The following is a 19,631-nucleotide window of genomic DNA, read 5'->3' on the forward strand; positions in this document are numbered from 1 at the left end:
AGAGAACAAATCGAAGTTTGGCATCTCCATATTCGACGGAGGCGACACATAGCGATCCGCCTTCGATGTTTATCTTGAAGCAAGATCCAAGATGGTTTGGCATCCTTATGCTTACAAGGAACAAATCGAAGACATAGCTGATTTGGCTTTCACGTGTTTACGTTGAAGCAAGTCTAAGATGATTTGGCATCTCTGTATTGTTAGAGAACAAATCGAAGTTTGGCGTCTCCATGTTTGACGGAGGGCAGACACATAGCAGATCTGGCCTTCAGATGTTTATACTGAAGCAAGATCCAAGATGGTTTGGCATCCTTGTGCTTACAAGGAACAAATCGAAGACATAGCTGATTTGGCTTTCACGTGTTTACGTTGAAGCAAGTCTAAGATGATTTGGCATCTCTGTATTGTTAGAGAACAAATCAAAGTTTGGCGACTCCATGTTTGACGGAGGGCAGACACATAGCAGATCTGGCCTTCAGATGTTTATACTGAAGCAAGATCCAAGATAGTTTGGCATCCTTGTGCTTACAAGGAACAAATCGAAGACATAGCTGATTTGGCTTTCACGTGTTTACGTTGAAGCAAGTCTAAGATGATTTGGCATCTCTGTATTGTCAGAGAACAAATCGAAGTTTGGCGTCTCCATATTCGACGGAGTGCAGACACATAGCAGATCTGGCCTTCAGATGTTTATACTAAAACAAGATCCAAGATGGTTTGGCATCCTTGTCCTTACAAGGAACAAATCGAAGGCATAGCTGATTTGGCTTTCACGTGTTTACGTTGAAGCAAGTCTAAGATGATTTGGCATCTCTGTATTGTCAGGGAACAAATTGAAGAAGCAGATTTGGCGTCTCTGTGTTCAATGGAGAGCAGATTGAAAATATCAACGTGACAGTTATAAGTTTGCAAGAAGCAGATTGAAGCCGTCAAGAGGCCATTTAAAGAAGATCAAGAACTCAAGACTCGGCAAGACCGGGCAAAATTGGTCTTTTTATAGTCTTTGCTCTATTCCTGTTACACAGCAATGAGAAAAGAGGGGCAGCTGTAGACACTCAATTTTGCCCGGGCCCAGAAATAAGTCCAAAAATAATAATAATAAACCCCAAAAAAAAACGAAGTCCAAGTTCAGTCCAGAATTACAAATATAATTTGGCCCGATCGGAATGGCCCATTACTTGAAAAGATTTATGGTCCATCTACAAGTTTGACTCATATGGAAATATAATCTTCAATGATATGCAATCTTAGATGTGATATGCAATCTTAGATATGATACAATTTTAGAAATGATTGCAATCTTAGATATGATACAATCTTAGATATGATATACAATCTTAAAAGATATGATTTTTTAATCTTGGAGATTTAATTTGTAGATATCCTTTAATCTTACCCGTTGATGTAATTGATCTGTACCGTTGGATTTGGGGAGGCTCAAATATAAATAGAGGCCTCTCCCCTCATTGTAAAACAACTTGACTTCACTTAAGTTTTGGGGAAGCAATAAGAATTCTTAAGAGCATTCACTCAAATTTCTCTCCCTCTTGCGTTCTTATTTTCTACGGTTTGTTATTTATTCTTTGTTCATTTTCGTTTTCAACCTTTTTTTTATTTTGATTTAATCCCCATTTCCTTGATTTTTAATTCTCTTTTATATTTTATTTTTTTAATAATTTTAGTATTATATCAAACTATTTTTTTATTAAATTCTATATTATTCATTGTTTTAAAAATATATATTTCATTTAATTGAAAAAGTTTTTATTAAATAAGGCAATGTTTGGTGTTTAGAAATTAGGAAATAGTGCCCTAACATGTCTTTGGGTTGCGATTTTTCGTTTGACTAAATAACCAAATATCCTTTTAATAAATTTTAAAATCATGAGATAATTTTAGTTACGAGGATTTAAAACATCATGTCCTAACATGCTGGATGTGATGTTTGTATACTTTCGGAACAAAGGAACCTAAAGTTTCAACTTTAAATTGTTCAATTTTTAAAATCTTTTCAAATTTTCGACATTAGGACAATAAATAATCAATTCGGTACCAATTTTGGGCGTTACAAAGGTGCTAATCCTTCCTTGTACGTAACCGACTCCCGAACCTGTTTTCTTGAATTTCGTAGACTAAAATGATTTATAAAGGTGATCCAATCACACCTAAAAAGGTTGGTGGCGACTTCCATTTTTATTTTGCAAAAAGTCAAACCCCGTTTTTCAAACCTCCCTTTAAAAAAAATGGTTTTGACAAACACAATCGGTACAATCTAGCAGGAGAACCAATACTGTCCAAGGTTGCCATTAAAAATAATCTCCAACTTCATGTGTCCATTCCACAAGTTAAGGGAAAAAGCAATCTCTGCCAATTTTGGATTTATATGATGCATTGATAAATCAGGAAAAAGAAAGCCATGAGGTAAGGTTGCTAAAAAATACAATGAATCAAAAGTAATTTACTTCTCCAAGAAGGTTAAATTGCCAGGAGCGCATGTTTCCTTTAAAGCTCCAAAAACCATAAGGCATATCTGTTGACAACTTGCAGTACTGCCTCAAGATCTTAGTTCAACCATTATATAAAGCAAGCATTCAGCAGAAGAAATTAAAAGCTTACTTGTTCCTCGATTTTTGTATTATGGCCTTTCAAGGATCTGCCATTTTTTCCCTCACACTCTTTGTTTTGTCTTCGTTCCCCTGGTAGTAGCAAATTTATAAAGTCAAAGCTTAAACTCTAGGTTTTGGTTGGCTTATGCTACAATTCATTAAACTCTGTCACTAAAAAGCACATCTATAATGTTAGATAAATGTTGCATTGGTCACAACCTTGACATTGAGACCATTAGAGATCAAAGTTATATATTCTAAAAGATAACGCACAACAAATACCAACCACCTAGTCTTACATCAACATAAAAGCCTAATTTATAAGAAAAAATCAAATAAAAGCCTAAGTTATAAGAAAAAATCAAACTTTCTGATTAACATTAATAAAAATTAGAAATCAGGTGATTAATCACTAGCTTTTAAATGAAACATAAAATGTATATCAATGAGTCAATATACCATTGAATGAAAATGCAGTGAGTGTTGAGATACAAGATGATCAAATCTCTACTTACTCTGCCTATGTCATAAACACCAATGCCAGAAACTAAACAATGAAGCTGAATGATGTCCATCACTAATCCTATAAAAATCAAGCAATAACAAGTCAACTGTCAGTAAAGAATTGAAGTATGAATCTTAATATTAGAATTCGGGTGCCCACCATGTCCTCCTGTGGATATTTTTATGAACTCCAAAGTAGAACCTTTTTGTTACTCTATTCAAATATTCAGTTGCCCTCCAATTTCCTTCACAATCTACTTTGTACCTGCAAAAAAAAGAAAAAAAAACAGACATAATCCTTAAACTCTTAAATAAATAAATAAGAAACTGTCACAAACTATAATTTCTAGAAAGAGATTCAACCCTTAAACTCTTTTACAAATTTCCCTTGTTATGTAGAATTATCACAAATTCTACTTTTAACATTTACATGGTAGAACTACAAGGTTTCAGTTTCTTGAAAAAATGGTATAGTAATTTCTAAAGCAGAGCAAGTTAGATGTCATTTTGGTTCTAAAGCAATTTCCTCACAAGTTAAATGAAATGAAACCCACTTACTTGTGTTTAAGTGTGCCTAGCCCTTTTATGTTGTGGATTGGGGCTTAGGTTCTTCATCCACGTAAGATACATTTACACCACATTTCTTCACCTTTATATTTTCTTCGCCCAAGTATTTGAGGTGGAATTTAAATGATGTCTGCTCATAACCCTTTCGTAACAAGTCTAGCCTTTCGTCGAGTAATCATACCATCAGGATTTTTTCTACTTACACCTTATCACTTTCCGGCCATGGGGCTGAGGAACAAGTTCCCAAGTGGAATTAGCCATAAGTGCATCAAACTCCGGTTGAACGGCATATTTCCATTTTGAATCAGCAAATCTCTCTTCAACTATACGTGGTTCATAGTCAAGAACCTCTACCGTCAGAGCCTTGGGTTTAAAAATCCTAGCTTTAGATCTAGTCACCATATTATGAGGGTTACCGGTCGGAATCAGTGGAGGAGCCGAGGAGCACAAACCCGAAGCAGGTCCCTGAGCAGAACAACCATCATCATCTGTGGAACCCGAGAGACGAAGATCCCTATGAGTAGTCTCTAACGCAGTTGAGGGATCATGATTACTTGAAGGAGATGGTACGGAAGTAGAGCGAGACTGAGATGGCATATCATCGATGGTTCCCTCCCTTGTTGCAACAGGACATGGGACAATAGACTTAACCAGAGGAACATACGTGGAAACGGTTTGGTTAGTATCAACTGAAGCTACAGTAGATGAAGAAAAAAAAATCATCGTTCTTCAAATATAACATGTCGAGAAACATTAACCTTATTATCTGGTGTGAGACAGTGATACCGTTTATGTTGAGAGCTATATCCTAAGAATATGCAAGGCTGAGAATGAAAATCCAGCTTGTGATGTGTAAACAGACGTAGATATAGAAAACAACAGCATCCAAAAACCTGTAAATGATCATATGTGGGTTCATGACCATGAAGAACCTAATAAGGAGACTGCCCTTGCAAGACTTGAGTAGGTAGAGAATTTATAAGATGGATAGCACTACAGAAGGCATAACCCCAATAATCCATAGGTAGATTGGCTTGAGCCAAGAGAGTAAGACCAATCTCAACAACGTGTCTATCTTTTCGCTCAGCTACTCTGTTCTGTTCTGACGTATATGGGCAGGACTAGCGATGAATTATCCTGATATTATTCAAAGACGTCATAAAGGCATGATACTTACCGCCCCAATGACTTTGAAACCTTTTAATGCCTTTTCAAATTGAGTTTGAATAATTTTCTAAAACTAAAGAAAGCACTTCACGGTTTGAGACTTACGCTGAATGAGATAAATCTAGGTAAGCCGACTATACATGTCGATGAATGAAATATAATACAAATTACGACCACATGAAACTGATGCCGGGACAACCAAGCCAAAAAAAATCTTTATATTCAGTAGCAGAACAAGTGAAATGTAGTTTATGAGATTTCCCTTTTGATATGCAGTACAGATATTATCAATACAAAAATTTATTAGAAACAATTTTACATTTATCAAGAACACTTTTAACAACTGAAGCAGACGGATGACCAAGTCTGCGGTGCCATAAAGCAAACACATAATCACCATCACCTAGGGGATGAAGACTAATGTTGAGAGCAGACGAAGCAATGATAGAGGAGTCAGAAGTAGCTGCTAAAAAGTAGTAGAGCCCATCACGAGTATGGCCCTGCAGCAAAAATTCCCGAGTTAGGATGTCTTTACCACACAATACAATGGATGAAATTCAAAAAACACATTATTGTCCTTAGCAAACTTAGATATTGACAACAAATTCTTTCGTATATTAGGCACACAAAAAACATTAGACAGATGAAGCACTTTACTGGTTGTATGTAAATTCGAATTCCCAACATACGATATTTTTGTAGGTGTTTCATCACCCATAAGAAGAGAAGATGTGCCTGAGTATAGTGTGGACTCATGAATGTCTTTTCGACAAACATGGTGTGTAGCCCTAGAATCAGGACACTAAGAGGTGGTCCCTACAGGCAGAGGAACATAAGAATTTTCATTATCAAAATTAGATCCATATTGATTTGTATTGGCATTGGACCCAGACGTGGTCAACAAATTCGAGGCTTTAAAATCAAGAATACAAGGCAAGCCAACGGAGGGTGAGACGTCAACACCATGAACCTGAGCCTTTAGTTTAGTTCGCTATGGCACACCACGATGTCGAACGGAAGCATTACTAGTGGCCTTAAGCCCAACAAGATCGACACTTGGCCCATTATACTGGCTAGCACTTGGATCCCCACTAATCGAACTACTATAAGGCCCAACTCCATGGCCTGTATTATGTGGCCAGGTGCTCCATAGCACCCATAGGCATGCAGCCCAAGACCGTATGACACAATTTGGTTGTCTATAGGTGGCGGCACTGTGGTCATGACATGCGGCCCACGTATAGCATGTCCATTATTGAGTCCACTTGTAGCATTATTATTAGGAAATGAAAAAGGGTTAGAAACCCTAGCTAAAGTGTAAAACAACACATTAAAAGATCCCATCTCAAAACTATAAGGGCAATCCATCGGGGTTACTGTCGAAGGGCTGAGCATCGCCCAGGATCGCCGAAAGAAGCCGGACCACTGCGTCCACCAAGTGAGGCTGGAGCACTGTGAGCCGACCACCACCCATGCTCTCCGAACATTGCATCACACGGGCCGTGACTAGGACTTCCAGACAACGCCATGACCGGAGCCGTGTTCAGAGTCGAGGCATCTCCGTATTCACGATCAAAGCGGTAATAACACCGTTGGGCTAAGTGCCTAAAGTTTCTGCAAATCTAACATTGAATGCGGTTCCTAAACCCTCTGCCATGGCCACCAGATGACGAACGACCACCACGACCAGGATCCATCATCATCGAGGATGGAGCAGACTCCACACTTGAAGCGAAAGTCTTAAACTGCACGAGTTAGTCACATCTTATACTCCAACAGCACATCTACTAATCAGCGGAGAATGAGGCGAAGGTAATAACAATATCAAATTCTAGAGGTAGGCCTGTAAGAACAACTTTGACTTTGTCTGCTTTCGAGATCTGAGAGCTAGAGGCCTTGATCAGGTCGCATATGTTCTGAATTTTGGCAACATATTTGGAAATAGAAATAGTACCTTTCTTGAGAGAATGGAGGTCATGACGGATGCGTGATAGTTTCACACCAGTGACTACCGCAAAGAGTAGAGTGGCCATGTTCCAAACATCACAGGCCATGCAAGTGTCTGTAAACAAAGGCAACAGAGAAGGAGAGATGGTAGAGAGGAGCCACGATGCAAGCAATCGGTCTTGTTGAATAAACATTGAGGCCTCCGAATTTGGAACGAGAGATCCCTCTGGCGACGTCACAAAACGTGGTGGAGCAGGCAATGTGCCTTCCAAAAATTCGGTCAGTTCATAGCCTTCAATAATCAGGAGAATATGCTACTGCTACTGTACAAAATTTCTAGCAGCCAACTTAACAGTGTCATAGTAAGGGAAGGATTAAACAATTCAAGCTCAGGTGAAAGTTGGACAGCTGTGCTTGACAGAGTCAGAGTTAGAGGAGGCATTGGTAGCCATTGAAGCAAACAAGAATCAGGTCTCCAGAATCACGGCTACTGATACTATGTAAGTAGCTCTATAGAGTTTAACAAAAGAAGAAATACTGAAATACTGAATTGTTTTATATTCAAAGATTGATTCTTAATTGTACAAAGGTGGGGCTTATATACAATAGAAGAATGACTAATTATTGCTAACTAATCTGCTAACAATATAATAGGCTCTGTTAATAGACTAACAACCTACACTTTAACACGGAGAGATCAACATGGTAAAAGATAGGAAGAACAATACCCTGCGTGCACTTGTGGTCTGTGATCTCAGAGAGTTCAGTTGAACATGATTTCGAAGAAGCATAGTCTTTAGATAAAACAATGATGAAGAGATTCGAGGATGCAATTCCTTGAGACAGTGCTGGTGAAAGTGGCTCCCCTTTCTCTAGTGTATCTTTATCGAAGAAGACATTCAATCCTTGTCTTCCAAAGCTTTAAGTAGATGAGCGGTGAAGTTATAGCGCGTGTCTTCACCTCTGAAGCTTAAGAAAACTTGATGGTTCATTTGACGAGAAGAGGAAGAAGAATAAGCCATGAAAGAATAAGCCATGAAAGAGTAGTTAAGGTGAAAATGGCCAACCATGCTGCTGTTATGTTTTTTGTTAAAGTGCATGCAGCTATTATGATTTTGTTGAGTGCAATGCATGCTGCAGCAATTGTGCATGTTGCAGCAACATATTTTCTATTTTAGTTGCAATATAATTTAGTTTGGTTGAAAATAAACTTAGTTGTTGATGTTTTGATGGGTTTAGGTGATGATTGAGCTGATAAGTCAGCTTATTCATGTGTACAAGCAATGAATAGTCCCAATGCTAATTAGTGGGATTAGTTAAATTTTTGGTGATGTATTTTGATTATAAATGCGTTGTTTTCATATTGAATGAGTAAGCATATCAATTGTATAAAGCAGATTGTTTTCTTGCTGCACATTTGTGAGCAAGCAAATTGTTGAATGCCTCATTACTGCACGCTTGTAAACAAGTAAATTATTCTTTGTTTCTTCCTGCTTTGTTCAATGTCTTGTTCTTTTCTTTTGCTGCTGTCAAAATCCCAACAAAAATATACCAACAGAGCTTGGCTTCTTTGTTTTGGTACCTTTGAAGAAGACACATTTAAAATATCCATTATCTATCTTCATTTTAATGGGGGAAGAGATTGAATCACAGTCTTCTGACTTGTTTATTCTTAATTGTTTTTTACATCGATTTCCCTTTTTCTCTGGGTGTGTGTAAACATAAAATTAACTCCTCACAATCAAAGCATAATTTCATTTTCTTTCATTATTTTTTTAAATAACTAAACGTAGGACAATGACCAAGGCTAAATTGCCAACAACAACTTCTCACGTCCTAAAATTTGATCTAATAAATTTGGGTTAGTGAATTAGTTATTGATTCGGATTTCGAAATTAATTTCAAAGAAATATATAATAATAATAATAATAATAATAATAATAATAATAATAATAATAATAATAATAATAATGGCCTCAAATTAGATTCCAGAATTTAGAATTAAGTGACCGGAAATCAGTTACCCTAAAACGGTTTTTAAAAAAATCGGAATTGAAAAGAATTAAGAAAAAGGGTTTTTAATTGAAAGGGGACTACTTTGTAAAAAGTTCAAATTTAAAAGTTGCCCAAAAGCAATTAAATCAAAGATTTAAAAATCAGATTTTTTTTTTCATGTAGTTTAAACCCCCCTTTTACGTTTCTTCCCTCCACCACACTCTTCATTTGAAATTTTTGCGAAACACAATTCACACATTTTTCTCTCCAAACAACCTAACCTTTTTTATTTTCTCAACTCCCAAACACTCAATTTTCTCTCAATTTATTCGTCAAACAACTTGGTGCCATCTCATTGAAAATCCTTTCTTTATTTCTCAATATCATAACAATAGCACACACAAAAAAAATAAAAAAATACGGGTCTTCTTGTTTATTATAGTACACGTCCCATTGCAAGCCCTGTTATGCGCTTGTTTGTTGATCAAGCACTCATTTCTTATCAAGATATACTTCAACAACTATCTGATAATTTTGATGTTGCGTCTCCTTTTTTCGTGGATTACTTTGTTTATGTGATACTACTAATTACCGTATAACTCTATGTGTAATTCATCCACAAGAGAATTTAGGATGCTTCCTAAATGTCTCCAAAATATTCCACCGAAGACATATATTTGTTTTTCTACTCTTGGATTTGGGTTGGATAATTTGATTTGGAGATATAAGGAGAAGTTTATTAGCAGTAATGATAGCAATGCATGCATAAATGGTGTGTACTATTGGAATTTTGGATCAAAGATCCTTGCATTTCATTTGGGTATTGTATCTTTCCGAGTGATAGAAACATATGGGAGGTTGCTTCCTTTACATGACAAAATCTCTTTTGGGGATACTTATATGATGTATGGAAAAAGAAACGACTATGCTGTTTGGTTATTGAATGATGAGGACCAATAATCAATAATCAATAATAGTCTGTTTTTTCTTCTTCTTTTTTTACATTGGATTCCTTTTGAAAATAAAAATAATTCATCACAGTCAATGCATAATTTCGTTTCCTCTCTTTGTTTTGTGTTTTTTTTAATAACTAAACGTAATACAAATTTATTTTTAATAATTGGATGAGCTGTTAAATATTTTAGTTAAAATCTTAACGAAAGCTTTTGAATACTTGAGCCGCTCATATTTAAGTATTGAAAGAGTGTAAAGACAATGTCACTTCTCTATTTGAGTTTTAAGAAGTCTAATGTTATTAAGGGGGGCTTGAATGATTAGAATGTTTACCTGTAATTAGTGTAAAAATAACGATGATGATGAGATTAGATATTGTAGCGATACTGTAGCGTGAGACAAAAAATACAGTAAACACAACACACCGCATTCTATTTTCCATCCAAACCTCCCTTAAATTTCTTGAGATTTCTGGGAATTTCGTGATTCAACAACGACTAAGATTTAGATAACGGAGGGATTCCAACTTCACCAATACACATTTCACCCTTGTGCCACTCAAATATATGTCCTTTAGATAACCCAAAGGTTCAAAAGAAAAAGATACTCGCAAGATAAGGTTTGGGTTTAGTTAAAAAATATATTTAAGTTAGGGTTATCCGCATATTTTATGAATTAGAGTGGAATCCTAACCAACGAAGAAATTAAAATTATTTATTAGCTAAATGGTTGTTAGTGATAGTTGTTGCTGGCACATCATTAAAATGATTTTTAATGCAGAAAACCATGAATCTTAATGGGGGGTTTTTGGTTTAATTTTCAAACTGAAATTAACGTCCAACTTGACTGATTCAAGCAAAAGAGTACTGCTATCTACAGTTTTTCAAATTTATATAATATTAATTAAATTTTATTAAAATTTATATAAATTGAACATGCATGTCAATATCAATGATGGGTGACGTGGTGGCAGTTAATAGTCATATCAGCTTAGTAACGGTCAACTATGAAAAACATGAATCAAAGAGTTAAATTGTACGAGGGTTTAATTAGGTGTATTTTCGAAGACGAATTTAATTTTTTTTTAAAGTATATGACTGTTTTTATGTATGCGCCTAATTATATATACCACATGACTTGTTGATATGGTGGAAGCTTTGAGAGTACTTTTGGGTGAATAGATTAAAATATTTCACCATAAGCTAGAAAGAGTCAAAAGGAGAAGTTACATATAACTGTAAACCATCTTTTTTGTCAAACTATAATTTGGTAACATTATTCATTTTCAAATATTTAAATTTTTTTTAAACCTTAAGACTGATGAGGACACATTAATTGTTGGAATCACTCTCCAATCGAACAGAATGATATTGCATTGTAGCATTTTGTTGGTGTTTTGAGACTAAAAAAGGAAGCAAAACAGGACAATGAAACAACAAGTTGAACTGATTTTTCAACAAAGCTGCATTTTATTTTATTTTAAAAGGTTACAATATATATCTTTTGTTTTCCAAACAATTAAACTAATCCAGCCAACATCTTGGAAAACTTAACTTGTACACAAACTGATTATGAAATCAGCACCTAAACACATCAAATCATTACCAACTTAGTTTGTTCCTAACTAAGTATCTTAACATAAAAACTGAACAAAAGATTAAACCAAAAACATCAATTTTATGCTTTTAAGAAACCTGTTAGCACTTCATCCTATATTTCTCCTTATCACTGATCAGCTCGCACTTAGTCAATCCGTTAGGCTTAAACAGTACCCCGGGCTTAGATAGTACAATCCAGTAGATGCAAGTCTCAAGGCACAATTTCAGACCCATGAATGTGATGGGTTCACACTACATCAAGGCCTAACAACAATGTCAAAGGCTAAGCAAGTCAAATCAGGACTCGATCAAAGAAAAGATTTGAGGACGAATCTGATTGAGGAAAGGGAGAATGATATATGCACGAATGGGGTGAAATGTATTAGATTACAATCATCAAAATTGCCAATTTTCAGGCTTGGGAAATCAACAGACTTGCGATGACTTTTTGGATAGGATCCTGACATTTCTGGGTTAAGATGTCTCATGGCATTTGAAGATTTATCTTTTAGCTTTGAAACACATTTTGAATCACTCGATTTTGAGTTCGGAAGCTCAAGTTATGACTGTTTTAGTGAAGACTGCATGAGCAGAATTTTTGAACGGGATTATGACGAGAATTATGAATTTCGAGCTTTTAATTCGAGTTTAAATCATATTAGGTTTGAGTTTTAGGCTTAATTTTTATTATACATGAGCCCAATATTGTATTTATCATCTCTTATTATTTTATTATTATTTTATTCCGAATTTTTATAATTATTAAGTATTTTGAATTATTTAGGAGTTTTATGTTAACAAGAAAGTTTAGTTTAAAACTACTTCTTGTTTAGTTTAAATTAGAGTTCTAGTATATTTAAGAGTTTTATTTAGATTTATTTAGCTAGCCTATATATAGGTCTTTGCATTGTACATAATTGAGACAATTCATCATTTTTCTATTTCTCTTTTGAGTTATAAATTTTCTTTGGGTATTTCTTTTCAAGAATTTCTCTTGAATTTCTTTTAGAAGAGTTTTAAAAATCTTTTTAGATTGTGTGGATCATCTTCAAACTTTTTCTTGCCAAGATTTCTATCTTGGAGGGGAAATTAGAGCCAAATTAGAGTCGCTTGAAAGGGGCTGTGGATTCTTCGTGTTTCCAAGGATTATTAGGACTTCTACACACCACGTTATATCTTTCCATTTATCTTCTTTATTTGCTTTCTTAATCTTTGATTTATTATTTTATTTTAGTTATTTATTTTAATTTTTTTATCTGACTTGGATCAATTTCGTTTCAGGTTGTGTCAAAATCCAAGTTTCTTTCCGAACGTCCAGAGCCCTAAGTCAAATCCGCGACTTTGACAAACTTTATGATCCGCTTTCGCGTTCATCCTTCTCATCCTTTATCACTGGCTTAGACAATACACTAGGCTTAAACAGTTCGTCGGGCTTAAACAATACACCAAGCTTAGATAATATGTCAAGCTTAATCAATTAGCCAAGTGTGTTCACCAATGCATGGTTGGCCATCTCGTAACACTCCTCTTTGCCTCCATGTTGTGAACTCCAATATTATATCTCAACTTCTCGAACTTCATCTTCCCAAGAGGCTTTGTCAGTATATCTACTAACTAATTTTGTGAACTGCAATGAACCAATGTTACCTCATTTGCTTATTTCACTTCTCTCATAAAGTGATACTTAATTTTGAAGTGTTTAGTTTTTCCATGAAATACTAGATTCTTTGCAATTGCAACAACAATCTAATTGTCACACTTGATCTCTGTTGTTTCTTCTTGGTTTATGTTCAAGTCATTCAACAGCTTTCTTAGCCAAATGGCCTACTTGATAACTGCAGCGGCTACAACATACTTTGCTTCAGCTGTAGATTGTGCTATTGATTGTTGTTTCCTTGAGCTTCAACAAAAAACACTTGACCCTAAAGTGAAGAAATAACCAAAGGTACTCTTCATGTCCTCAATAGATCTTGCCCAATCACTTTCTGAGTAGCTATATAACTTAAGCTTTTCAGACTTCATAAACTTCATTCCATAGCTCAATGTTCCTTTTACATACCTTAAAACTCTTTTGACAGCTTTATAATGAATTATATTTCTACAATGCATGTACCTCAACAATAAACTTACAACAAACATTATATTTGGTCTGGATACAGTCAAGTAGAGTAGGCATCCAACCAAGCTTCTATAGCTTGTCTCATCCGCTCTTTCAACATCTTTATTATTGGTAATCTTTTCTCCTTGAGCAATCTAAGTATTGGCAGAGTTGCAATTTTCCATGCCATATCTTCTCAAAATTTTCATGGAAAAAGCCTTTTGGCTGATAAAAATTGCTTCATAAGCCTAAATCACTTCCAGACCAAGAAAATGCGTCATCTCTCTCAAATCTGACATTTTAAACACTGCTTGTATATGCCTTTTAAAGTCATCAACCAGCTCACTATTGCTTCCAATCACAAGCAGATCATCAACATAGAAAGATACAATAAGAAGTGTTCTATTTCCAGCCTTATTCAATACAGTGTAGGCTCATTGATACTACTCTCGAATCTCAAATCTTCTAGATCAACTCTCCCAAACCATGCCCTTGGGGCTTGCTTTAGGCTATACAATGCCTTCTTTAGTTTGTATATGTAACAACCCGGATTAGACCTTAGTCGGAACAGTGATTTTAGAACCACAAATATGAGGTCGTAAAATTATTTTAATATTATTTTATGTGTTTACAGTATGTGAGTATGTATGTTTGAAAAATTCGTGAGCTAATTTTATCATTTAATAGCTCAATTTGAGAAAAAAGTCTAAATCGCGTAAAATGCAAAAGTTGCATTCTATTTGATAAAGGTGTCTAATTGCCATGGCTTATTAAATGAAAGGTCCTTATGTTGTAATTAGATCATGGTTAGTGGAGATGGACATAAATGGCCTTGAATTATGTGATTTAAAATGTTTTAATTAAGGGATAAAATGGTAAATTGGTTTTTAAGTTAATATTAATAAAACAAAATCAAATTTTCTATCATCTTTTATCATTCCTAACCAAATAGCAAAAGGAAAAGAAGAGAAAAATTTTGTTTTAGGGTTCGAAAATTTAGAAACTTGATTAAGGTACGGTTTTGACTCAGTTTTTTATGATTTTTATGTTTTTGTGATCGTTGCTTTGAGTACTAGCTAGCCCGTACCTTAATTTCTGAAATTGTTGTTGATTTTGTGAAATGCCATTGATGAATCCATGAGTTTTATGATGTTTGATGATGAATTATGCAAGCTTGGTGTTTGATATACATGTTTAATTAAGTAATTTTTGATAAAAATGCTTATTGTGGATTAAATTGTGAAATCTGCAAATTGAAGGGTTGAAATGTGAAAGTTTAGGGGCTAAAGTACAAAAATGCCCAAATGTATATTTTTGGATGGAATTGAATAAATAGGTTGATGATCGTTTTATGAAACACTAAACTAGACTACGATCACGACTAAGGCAAGCGCACCTATCAAATGGTAGTATAGTTATGGTGAGTCCAGAATATCGTATCCATAAGGACTAAAAGTACTAGTATTAACTTTCTTTCTATTATTTAACCTAAAATGTAAGGGATTTTTTTAATCTAAAATTAACTAACTAATTAACTACTAAACATGACAGAGAGTGCAGAATATAATCGGATAAACCAATAATAAAGACAATATCCAAGGAAGAATACACCTAGACTTCACTTATTATTCCGATTCTAAACCAAAAGATTTATTCACTTGTCTTGATCCGTAGAAATCCCTAAATTATGTTAATATCTCTTTCGAGACTAAGAACAACTGACTCTAGGTTGATTAATTGAAATTTCTTTCTAATTAAAACCCCTATTGTCGCATTAACTCGATCTATGGATTCTCTTATTAAATTTGACTCTAATCCGGTAGATTTATGTCGTCCTATTTCTAGGGTTGCATGCAACTCCACTTAATTATGTGAGATCTACTCTTAAACAGAGAATTTTGCTCCACTGAATAAGCACATCAACCTGAATTAATATCCTGAAAAATATTAAAACAACAATTAAAAAGACATAATTAAGAACAAGAATAAGTATTTATCATTAAATTCATAATATTAAACAATAAGATCCGTCTTAGGTTTCATCCTCCCTAGGTATTTAGGGAGTTTAGTTCATAATGTAGTAGGAAAACATCTCAAAAATAGGAAAACAGCAAAACATAAAGAAACCCAAAACTTCAAGAGAGAAATTGGAGGGAGATCTTCAGTCTTGAAGGAGATCCTACTTCCGAGTTGAATCAGTTGGCATTCTTCGAGTAATTCCTGTGTTCTACTCTACGTGTCCCCTTTAGGTCTTCCTCTAGTATGTATTTATAGACTTTAGACTGCTCAGAAACCCTAAAAATTGATTTTTTTTCACGTATTTGGGAAACCTGGAGTGATATTGACAGGGCTGCCACATGGGCTTGTGTGTAGCCTGTGTGGCTCATACGGGCGTGTGCTCCACCCGTGTGGATTTCGTCTTGGCCGTGTGGACCTTTCAATCAGCTTGTTTTGTCCGTTTTTGGCCCATTTTCTACTTCTTTTGTTCCCCTATGCTCTTTTGAGTATAAAACATGAAATTAAAGGATTAAGAGCATCTAATTCACTCAATTATATAATAAATCATCCAAAAGTATACTAAGTATGGGATTAGAAAGTGTTACTTTTATGGTTTATCATAGGTGATTAAATAAGTTGATTTTGAATACATATAGATGAGGAAAGAAAGAACTCAGATTTAGATCGGGGAAAATCGAAGGTTATCGAGTAATTGATCCAATTCGTCAATTCCAAGTACGAGGTAAGTTTGTACGTGTTAAATGATATCACAATTATGTTTTTAATGCTTTAATAATGCATAAATTGTATATATGTGACTACGATTGCGTACAATGATAAAACGACTATGTTTGGCACTTCGTGTGTGTTTCAAAATAGCTTCGGCTATAAATAGCACTTAGTGTGCGAATTGGAATAGCTTCGGCTATATGAGGCACTAAATGTGCGGTACCAAGATAACTTCTGTTTATTGTGATGGCACTAAGTGTGCGAGATTGCTATAGCTTCGACTAATCACTGATGCACTAAGTGTGCGAATTCTTAGAGTATTGAAAGACTTCCGAACAAATTAATGTATTGAACAAAGAAGTGAGAATGAAATAAATAAATATGGGAAAGTTCAAGTACGTACGATAGCTATGTGATAGTTGTTACTATATGTATGAGGCTTGATAAATTTGTATAAATATGTTAAATGGTGGTGGGATAGAATTGAATGATGATATAAGAACTACTAAGTGTTTATTAATTGATGTTTCGTATTATATGAATTGTTGAGTATTTTGGTACGAACTTACTAAGCTATGAAGCTTACTGTGTGTGTTATTTGTCTTTGTTTTATAGATTATCAAAACTAGCTCAGACTCTGGGATGTCGGGAAACGTCATCGCACTATCGATTATCTCGTTGGTATTTTTGGAAGCTTTATATAGATGGTATATGTCATGTATAAGCTAGTGTCATTTTGGTATGTTTTGGGTTGTAATTATAGCCATGAGATTTGGCTTGTAAATATTGGTATGTATGGACTTTTAAGTTGGCTCAAATTATGTGTTTTGATAAGTAATATATGTGATATATTAATGTTTGAGGAATGGTGTATTTTGTATGATTTGTGGATGATGAATTGGTATATTTGAGAAGTATGATTTGGTTGATAGAAAGTTAAGAAACTCATCTAGTAGTTATGTTAGTTTGATAATTGTGGCATGTTGAATTGGTATGTTTTGAATAGGGAATTTAGTAGTTGAATTGGTTGATGATAGATAACATGAAATGTGATTTAATTGGCATGTTTTGACTGCCTATTTATGTGTTGAAATAATGCCATTTTTGGTTGCTATATGTAACTGAGATCAGGGTGGCAAATTGGCTTTGCAAATGACCTTTTTTTGTCCACAAAGGCAGAGACACGGGCGTGTGTCTTAGCCGTGTGTGACACACGGTCATGTTACACAGCTGTGTGTCCCTTGGGGTAGTCCTAAAGCTTTAAGTCAGTCTCAAGCACAGCCTGAACACACGGGCATGTGTGGCCATTTCGAAGGGTACACAGGCTAGACACACGGGCGTGTGGTTAGCTGTGTGACCCAAGTCAATTTCGACCACGGCCAAGGCACACGGGCGTGTCTCTGGCCGTATGGTACAAGTCAGTATGTATACCCTATTTTCACACGGTCTATGACACGAGCATGTTTGGTAATCATGTGAGACACACGGGCTTGTGACCCTTAAATGTTAGAAATTTTTTTTATATTTCTCAAAGTTGCAAATGTTATCGGTTTAGTCCCGAACCATTTTTAAACATGTTTAAAGGTCTCATAGAGCATTATTAGGGACATTGTGAATGGATTTTAATTATGAATGTATAAATGTATGTGAATAAGATGTATTGTCTGGTAATCATATGACTCATTATCATCTGTAAATTTGGTGTTCTAAAATGTTGCTTGGTAATTCATTAAAATAAATAAATGGGACTGAAAATTAATATTTTTAATGATTTAATTTTTAAACAAGTTTGATAATTCATAATAGAAAAGCAAATGATAGAATTTTTCAATAAAAAGTGTGAAAAATGATAAGTAGATAAGGAACTACTTATCACTTAATATTAAAAAAAATTCCAATTCTTTTTATTTTATTTTATTTGTTTTATTTTTTAGGTAAGCTTATTTTCTTTGTTTTAACATTTAAAATTTGATACTGTGAAAGCTTATGAAGATGGAAGTGATTGGTTTAAGCAAATCATATGAGAAAACAAAGACCCAAGAGAGGATTAATGGCAGATCTTTGGAAAGGCCATTATACTTTGAGCTTTAGCCATACAAAAGATCAGAGGAACATGTAAGCTTTAATTTTTTCTACTGAATGCTTGCTTCACACTTGTTCTTGAACTGAAATATTGAGACAGTACTGCAATTTGTCAACAGATTTGCCTTGTCTTGGACCTACAGAGGAACCCTATGCTCTTGAAAATTTAGCCTTCCTAGAGAGGTAAATTACCTTTGACTCGTTGTGGTTCACAAGTAGGGTCAAAGAGTTAAAAAGTGTCCTATAGATGTATAATAAAATATTTTAAAAATAAAGTAGTAAAAGAAAGAGACATTGTCAATGTAGCAAATACTAACCCTTATATTATATTTATAACCCTCATTATAATTATTATATTTTTTTATACAGCCCAAAGTAAGTAAACAATGCTAAGTAATAAAGCTATTTTGTATTTTCATTCCACAGGATCTTATTAATTTAAGATAATTGTTGTTACTTTTTGCAAGAATTCAAGGAAGATCCCTAATTTGTTTGGAGCCATCAACCTTGAAATCCTTTGCTTTCATGGGTGCAAAAGTTTAGTTGAATTTCCTTGCTTCAATCATTTGGCATCTCTTAAAACACTTCAGCTTCATGGATGTCATAATCTCAAAAAGTTTCCCAAGGTTCCAAATGATGTTTCTTTCTTAAAATTAGCAGAAACCGAAATAGAAGAAGTGCCTGATTCAATTGAGCATCTAGTTGGACTTGAAATGTTGTTGTTGAGAAACTCATGGGTAAAAAACGAATCGTGCAACATTTCAAAGTGGGAATGCCTTCGTTATCTGGATCTTAGCCATTGCCTAATTTCGAAATTCCCAGAATTCCGAGAAATGTTACTTGAAATTCCCAACATCTCACGTTGTTACTCGGCTTCTGTATTGGAAGAGGCTCAAAGGCCAACATTGTTGCCACGGTACTATTACAGGGCCCACTTTGGTTCGAGAAAGGTTCCAACAATTGACGTGCCCTCATCAAGCTTAAGGTTTAAAAGCCTTGGATATTTGAAAATGAATCATTGCAAGATCCTTAATTCACTCTCAAAGCTTCCACCATATCTACGATACTTGGATGCACATGTTTGCACATCTTTAGAAGAAGTATGGTTCAGCTTTTTCAAGATCGAGATTTACCCATAAGTAAGCTTCTAATTTCTACTACTGAATGATTGCCTTATATTTGTGGTTGAACTGAGATATTGTGGCTGTACATTGCAACTTGTCAACATATTTGTCTTGTTCTCTTAATGCTCGAGCTATATTAATTATAGAACTGTTCTCTTAATTAATTTAAGTCAACGAAGCTAAATTTTAAATATAATGTATGTATACATAGAGGATTCAATTAAAATAAATATGAAATGGGTTTTAAATTAATAATGTTAAT

General features: G+C 34.7%; 1 protein-coding gene across 1 annotated transcript; it reads left to right on the forward strand.

Moving 5' to 3' along the window:
• The first annotated feature begins 7,849 nt into the window (after positions 1 to 7,849).
• On the forward strand, positions 7,850 to 19,384 carry LOC108471768 (disease resistance protein RPS4B-like). Its single transcript, XM_017773337.1, has 2 exons — positions 7,850 to 7,936; positions 18,713 to 19,384. The coding sequence occupies exons 1-2, from the start codon at positions 7,850 to 7,852 to the stop codon at positions 19,382 to 19,384; spliced, it is 759 nt and encodes a 252-aa protein (XP_017628826.1).
• The last annotated feature ends 247 nt before the right edge of the window (positions 19,385 to 19,631 follow it).

Source organism: Gossypium arboreum, chromosome 10 (assembly GCF_025698485.1).
Source record: "Gossypium arboreum isolate Shixiya-1 chromosome 10, ASM2569848v2, whole genome shotgun sequence".
Classification (NCBI taxonomy): Eukaryota; Viridiplantae; Streptophyta; class Magnoliopsida; order Malvales; family Malvaceae; genus Gossypium; species Gossypium arboreum.

Excerpts from the sequence above, each read along its gene's own strand:
- LOC108471768 (XM_017773337.1), top strand. The coding sequence starts at position 7,850 with ATGGCCAACCATGCTGCTGTTATGTTTTTTGTTAAAGTGCATGCAGCT. Across the intron at positions 7,937-18,712 it reads CAATGCATGCTGCAGCAATT|AATTCAAGGAAGATCCCTAA; the intron begins GTGCATGTTGCA and ends ACTTTTTGCAAG.